The 15,219-nt window shown below is 43.5% G+C and overlaps 1 protein-coding gene across 2 annotated transcripts in view; it reads right to left on the reverse strand.

The window, feature by feature from the left end:
• Positions 1-330: 330 nt before the first annotated feature.
• LOC115149307 (kinesin-like protein KIF2A) overlaps positions 331-15,219 on the reverse strand; it is a 33,797-nt gene continuing 18,908 nt past the window's right edge. The window contains exons 5-20 of one of the 2 annotated variants that reach the window (XM_029692059.1): positions 12,645-12,776; positions 11,800-11,900; positions 11,621-11,716; positions 11,427-11,484; positions 11,083-11,245; positions 10,245-10,335; positions 8,744-8,807; positions 8,538-8,629; positions 7,877-8,019; positions 7,415-7,730; positions 7,235-7,302; positions 6,848-6,970; positions 4,531-4,684; positions 2,377-2,478; positions 2,138-2,273; positions 331-1,996 (exon numbers count right to left, since the gene is read on the reverse strand). In XM_029692059.1, coding sequence (XP_029547919.1) covers positions 1,911-1,996; positions 2,138-2,273; positions 2,377-2,478; positions 4,531-4,684; positions 6,848-6,970; positions 7,235-7,302; positions 7,415-7,730; positions 7,877-8,019; positions 8,538-8,629; positions 8,744-8,807; positions 10,245-10,335; positions 11,083-11,245; positions 11,427-11,484; positions 11,621-11,716; positions 11,800-11,900; positions 12,645-12,776 — 1,925 coding nt within the window. In that variant the 3' untranslated portion in view covers positions 331-1,910. The remainder of the gene's footprint in view (positions 1,997-2,137; positions 2,274-2,376; positions 2,479-4,530; positions 4,685-6,847; positions 6,971-7,234; positions 7,303-7,414; positions 7,731-7,876; positions 8,020-8,537; positions 8,630-8,743; positions 8,808-10,244; positions 10,336-11,082; positions 11,246-11,426; positions 11,485-11,620; positions 11,717-11,799; positions 11,901-12,644; positions 12,777-15,219) is intronic. The other variant, XM_029692060.1, reaches the window with a different exon arrangement.

Here is a 15,219-nt window from a genome sequence, read left to right on the forward strand (position 1 = left end):
TCAAGAACGTCCCCAGCAACACTTAATGCAACACTTACGCCTTTTAAACTACAACTACAATTATGCATGAAAATACAATATGCAAACACAATTTTTAATGTTTTGGTAAATGTTCTGTTTATTTTACATTGAAGAAAAAATTGTCTTAAGTGTAATTTATCGCACTGTTGAGGTGGGTGGGGTGGGGTACTTCCGTAAACAAATGTGTCATGAGAATTATTGTTGCACATGGGATGTAAAACAAAATAAAATTGGTGTGATTAGAGATCGTGGTCTCTATGGATGTCAATGTGTGAATAATTATTGTCAGAACAAGCATAGCAGAAGGTGCAGTATGTCCAGTCAGTCATGTGGTTCTTTATTCTTTACGCCAGGCAGCGTTACATCTGATGCACACATACATTATCATAAAGTACTGTAGTCAAGTCCCAGTTACACCGCAGCAGCTAGAACCAAACCCAGTCCTCACTATACATCTATCTTCCCTTTTATAAACAACTTTCAAATGGGATGCTGGGAGAAAACAGAGACTTTTTACAAGATTCATAGTACCAGGGGATTTCTTCAGTTAATAGCATATTGATTGCCTTGTAAACAGAACGGACAGATACAACTGAGACTGGGCTTGTTAAGAGGCAGGTTGGTACATAGAAATATTTATCCTGGCAAGAAACACATATAGCAGTCTTCTACAAGCTAGTCATTAGAAGCATTTGTAAGACAGTGTTTCCGAAAGATTTATTCTTTGGCGAGGCGCAACGCCCCCCAAAAGCAACATCAGAAGGTTGAAGACACTGAACATTTCAAATCAGCCTTTTTAGATGTGGGGGGCAACAGTGCTGACCAGGCGGGCCACCTTGCCTAAGAAATGGTAGGAGGAAACACTGGAGGAGAACATGGTCCTAAAGAGTAATGGATTTATGTACAGTAGACACAGGAGGGTACAGTCAGATCAATGGAGGTTTATAGTACAATCAGAGCTGGTTTGTGCATGCATGCATCTGGTTGGCTCCCAGACCTGATCACTTCCTCAACCCATATAGGCTACATGATCAGAAGAGGTGGTCAGAAAGGTATTTCATACTAAATCAGTGTTCGTTGCTCTTGGTCCTGGAGAGATGAATGCAGTGTGCAGGCTTACACTAGCACATCTCATTCAGCTGATCACGGTCTTGGTGTTTAGTTGATTTGTTGAATCAGGTGTGTTAGTGCTGGACTGGAAAGAAAGCCTGCACATACTACAACTCTCCAGGAGCAAGATCTAATGAAGTACTTCATAGTTACTAAATAAGTGTTTTTAATTCTTCAAATAAAAAAAAACGATCATATCTCACATTTTAATCTTATAAAAAGGTGCTTAAAATAAATCCTTGCGTCTTTTCTTTGTTTAAATGAGAAGCGGTGGATAATCGTTATACCAGACAGATACATTACCCATGTACATACAGTCTACAGGGGGATGGAAAGGAGAGGGAATCTGCCCTCGCTTTTACAGATGGATGGATGGATGATATTAACAAGCAGCAATGGGAGGAGCCTGTACATAGAAAATGGTGCAACACCTCATAATCCTTAAATCATAACTTACATCATAGCACTTTGTTCAGATCTAAACAAGGGTGTAAATCACTTTCTTGTCAACAGTGGTTTCCAGATGTTTTGTGCTGTGACCCCAATTATCTTAAAGCCTTTCACTATGCCCCTCTGGACAAATCAAACAATGCTTTAGGCCACCACCCACATTTAGAAATATACGACCATCGATTAGGGACCATTAACTTATGACATCAGTTATGTCATGCTTATGACAGTCTTAAGTATCCTGTATGCCAGAGGGTTCCAGTTAAGTGTTGAGATTAGTGTGTGTGTGTATGCGTGTGTGTGTACGTGTGTAGGTGTGTGTGACATGTCTAAAGAGCACGAGGCCTCTTGGGGTTGATCTGTTTGCTCGCCTGCTCCTCTTCCTGGAGTGTAGAACGGAAACCCTTCACTTTGTCTGAGAGAAAAGGAGAGAAAGGAGGAGAGAGGGGAGGAAAGAAGGGGTGCTTAGATAGAAATCAGAATAATATACTTGCTAATTACTTGCAAATAATGTGACTTATTCTGATCTACAATCAGTTATAGAATACCCCATTACCTCTGAGCTCAGTGAGGATGTCTATCTTCTGATCTAGGATCTGTTCTAGCTGCGTGGCGTAAGAGTCCACATCATAATCCACCTCTTCTGTCATCTCCAACAACACCTTCTCATCCTCCAGCCAACGGATAGACTCCTGCACCGGACACACACAGAGAATAAAAGACAAACTCTGAATAATATGTGTGTGATTGTGTATGTGTGTATGTACTTGTGTGTGTTTGTATGTGTGTGTGTACCTGGAACACAGCTCGGTGGTCCTCCAGGACCTGTTCCTCCATCTCCACCAGCTGAGACACAGCCTCATGGAAGGTAAAGAGCTGAGGAGATACCTCCTCTTCCTGGGGAGAGAGAGGGGAGATAGATAGAGGAGAAGGAGAGAGAGAGAGAGAGATGGATAGAGGAGAAGGAGAGAGAGAGATGGATAGAGGAGGAGAGAGAGAGATGGATAGAGGAGAAGGAGAGAGATGGATAGAGGAGAAGGAGAGAGAGATGGATAGAGGAGAAGGAGAGAGAGAGAGATGGATAGGGGAGAAGGAGAGAGAGAGAGATGGATAGAGGAGAAGGAGAGAGAGAGAGATAGAGGAGAAGGAGAGAGAGAGAGAGATAGAGGAGAAGGAGAGAGAGAGAGATAGATAGAGGAGAAGGAGAGAGAGAGATGGATAGAGGAGAAGGAGAGAGAGAGATGGATAGAGGAGGAGAGAGAGAGATGGATAGAGGAGAAGGAGAGAGAGATGATAGAGGAGAAGGAGAGAGAGAGATGGATAGAGGAGAAGGAGAGAGAGAGAGATAGAGGAGAAGGAGAGAGAGAGAGATAGATAGAGGAGAAGGAGAGAGAGAGAGATAGATAGAGGAGAAGGAGAGAGAGAGATAGATAGAGGAGAAGGAGAGAGAGAGAGAGAGAGAGAGAGAGAGAGGGGAAGGAGAGAAGGAGAGAGAGAGAGATGGATAGAGGAGAAGGAGAGAGAGAGAGAGAGAGATAGAGGAGAAGGAGAGAGAGAGAGAGATAGATAGAGGAGAAGGAGAGAGAGAGAGATAGATAGAGGAGAAGGAGAGAGAGAGATGGATAGAGGAGAAGGAGAGAGAGAGAGAGATGGATAGAGGAGAAGGAGAGAGAGAGATGGATAGAGGAGAAGGAGAGAGAGAGAGAGAGATGGATAGAGGAGAAGGAGAGAGAGAAATGGATAGAGGAGGAGAGAGAGAGATGGATAGAGGAGAAGGAGAGAGATGGATAGAGGAGAAGGAGAGAGAGATGGATAGAGGAGAAGGAGAGAGAGAGAGATGGATAGGGGAGAAGGAGAGAGAGAGAGATGGATAGAGGAGAAGGAGAGAGAGAGATGGATAGAGGAGGAGAGAGAGAGATGGATAGAGGAGAAGGAGAGAGAGAGAGATAGATAGAGGAGAAGGAGAGAGAGAGATGGATAGAGGAGAAGGAGAGAGAGAGATGGATAGAGGAGGAGAGAGAGATGGATAGAGGAGAAGGAGAGAGAGATGATAGAGGAGAAGGAGAGAGAGAGATGGATAGAGGAGGAGAGAGAGAGAGATAGAGGAGAAGGAGAGAGAGAGAGATAGATAGAGGAGAAGGAGAGAGAGAGATAGATAGAGGAGAAGGAGAGAGAGAGAGAGAGAGAGAGAGAGAGAGAGAGAGAGAGGGGAAGGAGAGAAGGAGAGAGAGAGAGATGGATAGAGGAGAAGGAGAGAGAGAGAGAGAGAGATAGAGGAGAAGGAGAGAGAGAGAGAGATAGATAGAGGAGAAGGAGAGAGAGAGAGATAGATAGAGGAGAAGGAGAGAGAGATGGATAGAGGAGAAGGAGAGAGAGAGAGAGAGAGAGAGAGATGGATAGAGGAGAAGGAGAGAGAGAGATGGATAGAGGAGAAGGAGAGAGAGAGATGATAGAGGAGGAGAGAGAGAGATGGATAGAGGAGAAGGAGAGAGAGATGATAGAGGAGAAGGAGAGAGAGAGAGATGGATAGAGGAGAAGGAGAGAGAGAGATAGAGGAGAAGGAGAGAGAGAGAGATAGATAGAGGAGAAGGAGAGAGATAGATAGAGGAGAAGGAGAGAGAGAGATAGATAGAGGAGAAGGAGAGAGAGAGAGAGAGAGAGGGGAAGGAGAGAGTGGGGGGATGGGCGAGAGAGAGGGGGAAAGAGAGGGGGGAGGGAAGAAAGAAAGGAGATAGAAGGAGAGTGAGAGGGCACAGGAGAGGGGAGGGAGGGAGGGAGGGAGAAAGATGTTATGCTGAATTATGAAATCATTCCTATATTGAAGAACCACATACATTTTATCTGACAGTAAAATAAACGGATATTCTTTCATGAGTTGAGAGGCAGATGAGAGTACTAGTCAGTACATAGAGAGGTGATTGTATGGAAGGAGTGTGTGTATGTTCTTACGTTCTGTTCACAGAGCAGTTTGAGGTCATCCCTCTGAGGTGAGCTGCCGACCCCCCACTGAGCCTCCAGGACCTCCAGCTGAGTGACGCTGTGACCCCCTCCTCCCCCCCGTCCCTCCATCATCACCCCTGGGTCCACCGTTAGCTCCTTCACCCTGTCGACACACACATTTTTGTCATTTAGCAGATGCTCTTATCCAGAGCGATTTACAGGAGCAATTAGGATTAAGTGCCTTGCTCTAGGGCACATTGACAGATTTTTCACCTAGTAGGCTAGGGGATTCGAGCACACACCACACTCATATTAGTAGGATTCAGCTTTCCCTGACCACGTGATCTGACTGATCTGATTGGTTAAAACAGTCAATGAACCAATGGCAACGAATGGACATCTTATTAGCAGACTCAACAGCCTTGGTTTTTCAAATGACTGCCTCGCCTGGTTCACCAACTACTTCTCAGATAGAGTTCAGTGTGTCAAATCGGAAGGCCTGTTGTCCGGACCTCTGGCAGTCTCTATGGGGGTGCCACAGGGTTCAATTCTCGGGCCGACTCTTTTCTCTGTATAAATCAATGATGTTGCTCTTGCTGCTGGTGATTCTCTGATCCACCTCTACGCAGACGACACCATTCTGTATACTTCTGGCCCTTCTTTGGACACTGTGTTAACTAACCTCCAGACGAGCTTCAATGCCATACAAATCTCCTTCCGTGGCCTCCAACTGCTCTTAAATGCAAATAAAACTAAATGCATGCTCTTCAACCGATCGCTGCCCGCACCTGCCAGCCCGACTAGCATCACTACTCTGGATGGTTCTGACTTAGAATATGTGGACAACTACAAATACCTAGGTGTCTGGTTAGACTGTAAACTCTCCTTCCAAACTCACATTAAGCATCTCCAATCCAAAATTAAATCTAGAATCGGCTTCCTATTTCGCAACAAGTCGTAAAACTGACTATCCTACCGATCCTTGACTTCGGCGATGTCATTTACAAAATAGCCTCCAACACTCTACTCAGCAAATTGGATGTAGTCTATCACAGTGCCATCCGTTTTGTCACCAAAGCCCCATATACTACCCACCACTGCAACCTGTATGCTCTCGCTGACTGGCCCTCGCTTCATATTCATCACCAAACCCACTGGCTCCAGGTCATCTATAAGTCTTTGCTAGGTAAAGCTCCGCCTTATCTCAGCTCACTGGTCACCATAGAAGCACCCACCCGTAGCACGCGCTCCAGCAGGTATATTTCACTGGTCATCCCCAAAGCCAACTCCTTGTTTGGCCGCCTTTCCTTCCAGTTCTCTGCTGCCAATGACTGGAACGAATTGCAAAAATCACTGAAGCTGGAGTCTTATATCTCCCTCACTAACTTTAAGCATCAGCTGTCAGAGCAGCTTACAGATCACTGCAGCTGTACACAGCCCATCTGTAAATAGCCCATCCAACTACCTCATTCCCATATTGTTGTTTATTTTTTACTCGTTTGCACCCCAGTATCTCTACTTGCACATCTATCACTCCAGTGTTTACTTGCTAAATTCTAATTATTTCGCCACTATGGCCTATTTATTGCCATTCCTCCCTAATCTTATCTCATTTGCACACACCGTATATAGACTTTTCTATTGTGTTATTGAATGTATGTTTGTTTATCCCATGTGTAACTCTGTGTTGTTTGTGTCGAACTGCTTTGCTTTATCTTGGCCAGGTCGCAGTTGTAAATGAGAACTTGTAGCTCAACTGGCCTACCTGTTTAAATAAATGTGAAATATATATATTTTTTAAACACATTCTCAGGCACAAGAGTGAAGGACAAGCTGGTAATGAAAAACATGAAAAACAAAACACCGCTTCTGAAATGAATGAAAGAAAGAGTCATAGGAAGAAACATAGATGAAATGTAATAAATGAATGAAAGGATTAAAGATGTAATCATGCCACAACTCAGCGCTGACAAACTGAAACTGAAGGACCAATGCTGGTTAAATAAATGATATAAAACAAGCTGTAAAACGTGAGGCCATCCCTTACTAATATGGACACCAGACATTAGCAACCCTTAAGATGATGGTTAATAGAAAGGAAAGGGGTTAAAAAGGAAACGAAAGGAGTAGGTAAAAGTTACCCCTGGTCCAGGATCAGATTGATATCATTTTTAATCGCCTGATTGGCCTTATAGTTATTATACGGTTACAGTTCATTTGATCCTAGGTCTGTGTTTAGGGGTAACCTCTCCCTGGAGTGAAATGAGAGGCAGAACAGACGACAGGTACAGGATGGTAGCTAGTAGAAGTCGTAGAGAGGAGAGACCTGGTGGGAAAGTCATCGTACTCGTAGGTGTTAGTGGGGGAGAGTTCAGCACGACCCCCCCCTCCACCACCCTGCTGCTGGGAGAAGGGGATGTCTGACGGGCTGATCCCAAACTCCTTCACTCTGGGGAGGGGGAGAGAGACACACACAGATACATACATACATACACACACACACACACACACACACACACACACAAAAGGTAGAGGATCCGGTCAGGATAAGGGTAAATGTTTTGGCTCGTATCAAGAAGGGGGAGTGAGAGGAAGAATATTCTGCAATGACAATTAATTCAACTTCTCCCCATCGACTAACAGTCTTAGTAATTAGTAGTAGGTGAGATGTAGACAGTCTGTTAGGCTGAGGTTAGGCAGGTGAATGTCTCACCTGTTGGCGTATCTCAGAGTGTTTAGAGTGTTTTCACAGGAAGCCATTCCAGGAGATATAGTGGCAATCTGTGGGGGGATTAACAGTTGGTACATCATTAGAAAATCATTATCGTAGGTGCTTTGTGGATAAACAGCAAACCAGGCCAGTATGTGTTAAAGGAGATGTATATTATGTCACCATGCATGTCCTGGAGTTCTCCCCGATGAAGGAGTCTCTGAGGACCTGGGTCAGCTTGCTGGCTCTGAACGGGGTGTGGGGCTTGTTCCGACCCAGAGCCCTGATACACTCCTTGAGTGCCAGCAGACTCTTGTTGATCTCGGCTCCCTCCAGGCGTGTCTGGCGGTCAGCGCTGGATGTGTCAGCACCCCTCTCGTTCCCCGCCAAGTCAATCAGCGAGAACTTTCCGTGCATCTTCCCTCGCCGCCGCAGAATGATCTGGAACACGGCGTGGCTACGGGACGAGTGGGCATTGGCCGAGGTCTGACCTGACGTCCTGGGAGAGAGATGTTGGAGAGAGAGATAGAGAGTAAACAGCAGGAAAAGAGACAAAACTAGGAGAAATTAGACAATTTTTAAAAAATCTTTTAGAACATAAAATGGCAATCTATGAAATAATCCCTCTCTCCCTCCGAGGTTTACCTGCAGCTGTTTCCGACCTCGATGAGTTTCAGGACGTCTTCAGTACATTTCACGTCTCTCTCCTGCAGCCCCACCACCTGCACCTGCTGCTTCCCATCCTCCAGAACCCTCAGCTTGGCTTTCCGGTTCAGCAGGTCAAACACCTAGACAACCACAAGACAACGACAACACAACAACGCGGCCAGGTTAACACAACCACAACCATCCTCCAGCACACGCAGCTTGGCTTTACGTTCATACAAACAGGTCAAACACTTAAAGAAGTACAACCTCAAGATAACCATACACGGTCATATAAACACGGTCATATAAACACGGTCATATAAACACGGTCATATAAACCCGGTCATATAAACACGGTCATTTAAACACGGTCATATAAACACGGTCATATAAACACGGTCATATAAACACGGTCATATAAACACGGTCATTTAAACACGGTAATTTAAACACGGTCATATAAACACGGTCATTTAAACACGGTCATTTAAACACGGTCATATAAACACGGTCATTCAAACACGGTCATATAAACACGGTCATATAAACACGGTCATATAAACACGGTCATATAAACACGGTCATATAAACACGGTCATATAAACACGGTCAACACATCCTCCAGGGGGTTTGAAGATACATTGGTCACTTCACTTGCCTTCCCGCTGTAGATCTCAAAGAAGGTGGCGAAGACATTGAGGTCTAACTTCTTGTAGTTTGGCTTCTTCAGCATGAGAAACACGTCTCTCGCTGCACAGAAAGAAAAGGGTTTCACTGAAGAGACAACTTTACACAGGAGGAACACGTTTTAACTCAAGAAAAGCAACTTTATCCGGAGAGAGAGATATGGTGTAGTGTTCATACCAGCCAGCGCGTAGATCCCTTTAGAACAGTCCTGGTTCTTCCCCGAAAAATCTCCTCCCATTGTCTGAAAGGGAACGGGGTTGAGTCTCCTCTCAAACAAAGGCAATGTGCCAAAAAAGAAAGACTAGAAAGTATGTGATAACAAACATACAGTATATGCTTTATCAAGTTAGGCCAGACAAAATTGATATATGTTTAAAACCTTTTACTGCTGTGGGTAGAATCAGGGTCACACAGTGTGTTTCTTGGTAGTCTTAAACACATTTTAGGCTTAATAAAATGCAATAATGTTTATTAATTATGAAATTATGAAAAATATAAATAATATTCCACCCATGAGGCCACTAGAGTGCGATTTGGTCATCTGACTGCAGGTAAGCCCAGCTTCACATAAAAACTCAAATGAAGAAGGGTTGAATAAAGACTTCAAGATGAAAAGAAGCTGAAGCAGCTTATTACAGTAAGATGCCTTTAGTAGACTGTTATATATTTCAGCTAGCACATGTCTCGAGAAAATGTCTAAAACTCAGCCGGGACATATCCAACTCCTGACAGCAGTTCTTTACCACTCGGCCATCAGATTTATCACCAATGCTCCTTATAGGACACATCACTGCACTCTATACTCCTCTGTAAGCTGGTCATCTCTGTATACCCGTCGCAAGACCCACTGGTTGATGCTTATTTATAAAACCCTCTTAGGCCTCACTCTCCCCTATCTGAGATATCTACTGCAGCCGTCATCCTCCATATACAACACCCGTTCTGCCAGTCACATTCTGTTAAAGGTCCCCAAAGCACACACATCCCTGGGTCGCTCGTCTTTTCAGTTCGCTGCAGCTAGCGACTGGAACAGGCTGCAACAAACACTCAAACTGGACAGTTTTATCTCAATCTCTTCATTCAAAGACTCAGTCATGGACACTCTTACTGACAGTTGTGGCTGATTTGCGTGATGTATTGTTGTCTCTACCTTCTTGCCCTTTTGTCTGTGCCAAATAATGTTTGTACCATGTTTTGAGCTGCTACCATGTTGTGCTGCTGCCATGTTGTTTTACTACCATGTTGTTGTCATGTTGTGTTGCTGCCTTGCTATGTTGTTGTCTTAGGTCTCTCTTTATGTAGTGTTTATTTTTAATCCCAGCCTTTTGGTAGGCCGTCATTGTAAATAAGAATTTGATCTTAACTGACTTGCCTAGTTAAATAAAGGTTAAATAAAATAAATAAATACATCTATTTAATAAAAGGGGTAACATGACCAGGACCCAAACTTTAGTCCCTGTGACTGTCATTCCAAAACTATTATACCAAAAGTGTCAAATCTTTTGTTGTACTAAGGTTGTTTAGTATTTTTGTAAGTGGTTGAAATAGTATTTCACTTTAATTTGTTATTATCTTTTATTAGCTCGCCTCACTTTTCAAAAAATCCGTTAAACAGTAAATAAACTTTGTATGGCCTTAGCATTAAAAAGCCAACACACACTGAAAGTGTTCAACTCACATGTGTTTTCCCACTTCCTGTCTGTCCATAGGCGAAGCAGGTGGCCATGCCCCTCTCAAAGATGGTCTCAACCAGTGGCCGGGCGGTGAACCTTGGGAACGAGGGAAGAAATGCTTTAGATAGGTCAACCAAATCACAGTAAAGATCATTTAAAATTACAATATTATACACTACCATTTAAAAGTTTTATAACACCTGCACATTCAAGGGTTTTTCTTTATTTGTACTATTTTCTACATTGTAGAATAATAGCGAAGACATCAAAACTATGAAATAACACATATGGAATCATGAAGTAACCAAAAAAGTGTTAAACAAATCAAAATATATTTTATATGTGAGATTCTTCAAATAGCCACCGCCTTGATGACAGATTTGCACACTCTTGGCATTCTCTCAACCAGCTTCATGAGGTAGTCACCTGGAAGGCATTTCAATTGCCTTCTTAAAAGTTAATTTGTGGAATTTCTTTCCTTCTTAATGCGTTTGAGCCAATCAGTTGTGTTGTGACAAGGTAGGGGTGGTATACAGAAGATAGCTCTATTTGGTAAAAGACCAAGTCCAGACTATTGGCAAGAACAGCTCAAAACGGTCCATCATTACCTTCTTCAAGTGCAGTTGCAAAAACCATCAAGCGCTATGATGAAACTGGCTCTCACAATGTAGAAAATAGTAAAAACAAAGAAAAACCCTTGAATGAGGTGGTGTAAAACTTTTGACCGGTAGTGTACTTTGGAATAAATGATGCGTTTATCTCAATGGAAGATTTGACTCATACACACTTCTTCAGTAAGAATTCGGCCCAGTTCACACGATTCTTTTTGTTCTTGAAATGTACCTGTAGACCATGTCGTTGTCGGTGCTGTCGTCAAAGGCGTAGTCGAAGCGGAAGGTCTGGTTCTCCAGGTACCTGGTCAGGTCCACCTTCTGCTTGGGCTCATGGACCATCACCACGTCCTTACTGGGGATGGTGATCACATCTAGGTCCTTCATAGTCAACTCTGAGGGGTGAGGTGAAAAGGAGTTCTGAATAACCCACTTTTGAAATAGAAAGAATGTTTTCAAGTGAAAGAGTGAGGAGTGTGATGCTTACGATGCTGTTAAATCTCTGCATGTAAAAGACCATCTGACCATGAAACAGTTGGTGTGCCTGTGTTCGATTTAGGAAATGCTGATACTTGCCTTTTTTATTGAGGGGCCGTGCTCGTACACACACACATATCCTGTGCTCCTCATCGATCTGAACGGTGAAACAATATCATACGTACAAGATGTGATTCAGTTAGCGGCGAATGAAGACGTGTCACCACTATCTATGAAAGTAGATCTACATCTAACTAGACCAGGAGACAGATCAGATTTAGATATATACATACCAGATCAGCAGTGGTTAGAGGCCTGTAGTCAAGACTGGCTCTGAAGTCTCTGATCATACACATGATCTCATAGTTTGGTACAGTCACATCTACCTCCTGGGAGAGAATGGCACACGGTTAAAGGTGTGTGTGTGTGTGTGTTGGTGTGTGTGACGGTGTGTGTTTGTGTGTGACCCTGCCTGTGCTTTCTTCTCTCTCAGCTCCTGTTGTTGTAGTCGCCTCCTCTCTCTCTTCTCCTGTAGTTTCTCCACCTCTTTCACACAGTTGGATTTCCGCCGCGCTGAAACAGTTCAGGGAAGACAATAATCCAAAATAATCTAGTTCAAATGTATAATAGTGATCCATTTTGTTTGTACCGTCTGTCCTTTTTCAATACACTTCAACGCTCTTTAGAGGCAAATGCACAAGACAAGCAAAAGATAAAAGCATGAGCGCTAAGCAACACATTCAATAACATTGCAATAAAACTGAAGCCCACCCCTCCAGGATAGTGGATATATAGAGAGAAATTACAATAGCTCAGTGAAAGAGCTATTCTCTGGCTGCCTCTCTGTTCTTTCAGCAGTACAGCTGGGCTAATAGGCCTATCTGTGTCTTTCTGCCTGGGAACATTATATCACTGGTCATGTGTCCCATCGTAACCCACCAGGGGGAACAACACATCTCAACACACAGCAGAGAGCTCTGAAACCAGGGATTTCACTAATAGGAAATGAAAACGACTGGTCGTTAGCAAGGCAATGTACTTAGCAATAACCAGGACTATTTAGCAATACCCAGCTGGAGTGTGTGTATGTGTGTGTGTGTGTGTGTGTGTGTATGTGTGTGTGTGTGTGTGTGTATATGTGTGTGTGTGTGTGTGTGTGTGTGTGTGTGTGTGTGTGTGTGTGTGTATGTGTGTGTATGTGTGTGTGTATATGTGTGTGTGTGTGTGTGTATATGTGTGTGTGTGTGTGTGTGTGTGTGTGTATGTGTGTGTGTGTGTGTGTGTGTGTGTGTGTGTGTGTGTGTGTGTGTGTATTACCGTTCTGCTGTTGTTGTAGTGTCATCTGCTGTGTCTGTAGGGCTGTGAGTGCTGCAGGTGGGGGTGGTTCTGGTTGGCTTTGCTGGTGCTGTATTTGACTGGGTCTGGCTCGCGTAGTCCCCACTGCTGCGGCTGGAGACACACAACATCATTCACAATACAGTTTAGTCATTGTTAGTACATTGTTCAGTAAATGCTCATTGAGTACATCCCATATTATCTTTGGACACAACGCTTTCATCTCGTTTAATTGTATGTCTTTTAAATTCAGAATATGAGTAATGACTGTCACATATCTGCAGTGTCATCAACAGGTTATTATCTCCTTTCCATTACTAAGCTAGCTATCTCTCCCCAGACCCTCTCTCTCTCTTTTCCATTACTGAGCTAGCTATCTCTCCTCAGACCCTCTCTCTCTCTTTTCCATTATTGAGCTAGCTATCTCTCCCTAGACCCTCTCTCTCTCCTTTCCATTACTAAGCTAGCTATCTCTCCCCAGACCCTCTCTCTCTCTTTTCCATTACTGAGCTAGCTATCTCTCCCCAGACCCCCTCTCTCTCTCTCTTTTCCATTACTGAGCTAGCTATCTCTCCTCAGACCCTCTCTCTCTCTTTTCCATTATTGAGCTAGCTATCTCTCCCCAGACCCCCTCTCTCTCTTTTCCATTACTAAGCTAGCTATCTCTCCCCAGACCCTTTCTCTCTCTCTCTTTTCCATTACTGAGCTAGCTATCTCTCCTCAGACCCTCTCTCTCTCTTTTCCATTATTGAGCTAGCTATCTCTCCCCAGACCCTCTCTCTCTCTTTTCCATTACTGAGCTAGCTATCTCTCCCCAGACCCTTTCTCTCTCTCTCTTTTCCATTACTGAGCTAGCTATCTCTGCTCAGACCCTCTCTCTCTCTTTTCCATTACTGAGCTAGCTATCTATCCCCAGACCCTCTCTCTCTCTTTTCCATTACTGAGCTAGCCATCTCTCCCCAGACCCTCTCTCTCTCCTTTCTATTACTAAGCTATCTATCTCTCCCCAGACCCTCGCTTTCTCTCTCTGTTTTCCATTAGTAAGCTATCTATCGCTCCCCAGACCCTCGCTTTCTTTCTCTCCTTTCCATTACTAAGCTAGCTATCTCTCCCCAGACCCTCTCTCTCTCCTTTCCATTACTAAGTTAGCTATCTCTCCCCAGACTCTCTCCTTTCCATTACTAAGCTAGCTATCTCTCCCCAGACCCTCTCTCTCTCCTTTCCATTACTAAGCTAGCTATCTCTCCCCAGACTCTCTCCTTTCCATTACTAAGCTAGCTATCTCTCCCCAGACTCTCTCCTTTCCATTACTAAGCTAGCTATCTCTCCCCAGACACTCTCTCCTTTCCATTACTAAGCTAGCTATCACTCCCCAAACTCTTTCTCCTTTCCATTACTAAGCTAGCTATCTCTCCCCAGACTCTCTCCTTTCCATTACTAAGCTAGCTATCTCTCCCCAGACCCTCTCTCTCTCCTTTCCATTACTAAGCTAGCTATCTCTCCCCAGACTCTCTCCTTTCCATTACTAAGCTAGCTATCTCTCCCCAGACTCTCTCCTTTCCATTACTAAGCTAGCTATCTCTCCCCAGACACTCTCTCCTTTCCATTACTAAGCTAGTTATCACTCCCCAAACTCTTTCTCCTTTCCATTACTAAGCTAGCTATCTCTCCCCAGACTCTCTCTCCTTTCCATTACTAAGCTAGCTATCTCTCCCCACTCTCTCTCTCTCTCTCTCTCTCATTTCCATTACTAAGTTAGCTATCTCTCCCCAGACCCTCTCTCTCTCTTTTCCATCTGTGTACCATAATTCCCGGACTATTAAGCACACCTGAATATAAGCTGCACCCACTGAATTAAAAAAAATATATATATTTTGAACATAATATATATATATTTTCATAATATATATATATTTTGAACACATGTCTATAAGCCGCAGGTGCCTACCGGTACATTGAAACAAATGAACTTTACACAGGCTTTAACGAAACACGGCTTGTAACAAAAATAAATAGGCTTTAACGAAACACGGCTTGTAACAAAAATAAATAGGCTTTAACGAAACACGGCTTGTAAAAAAAATAGCAGTAAGCTTTAGTTGTCTTTTTGCACTGAGTCAATTCCTCACGCTGCTGTTTCCAACATCTTATCATCGACTCATTAAGACCAAGCTCCCGTGCAGCAGCTCTATTTCCTTTTCCAACAGCCAGATCAATCGCTTTCAACTTGAAAGCTGCATCATATGCATTTCTCCGTGTCTTTGCCATGATGAGGGTGACAAAATGACCACCGTAATCAGAATGATGGGAAGTTTGAGAGCGCTCGATATAATCTAAACAGTAAACAAAAAAGTTGTTTGACCTTAACCCGTTCGGCAATTTCATTGGTCTAATGAAAGCTTCATGCCGCCAAAAAACTGAACACGTCACAGAATGTTTTTTTGGAGAGAAAAAAAATGAAAGCGGGAAAAATCCATATATTAGCCGTTGTTTAATGCGTGGGAAAAAAGTTGCGGCTTATAGTCCGGAATTTACGGTATTTGTATATTTAGACTTG

The sequence above is a fragment of the Salmo trutta genome, chromosome 15 (assembly GCF_901001165.1).
Source record: "Salmo trutta chromosome 15, fSalTru1.1, whole genome shotgun sequence".
Lineage (NCBI taxonomy): Eukaryota > Metazoa > Chordata > Actinopteri > Salmoniformes > Salmonidae > Salmo > Salmo trutta.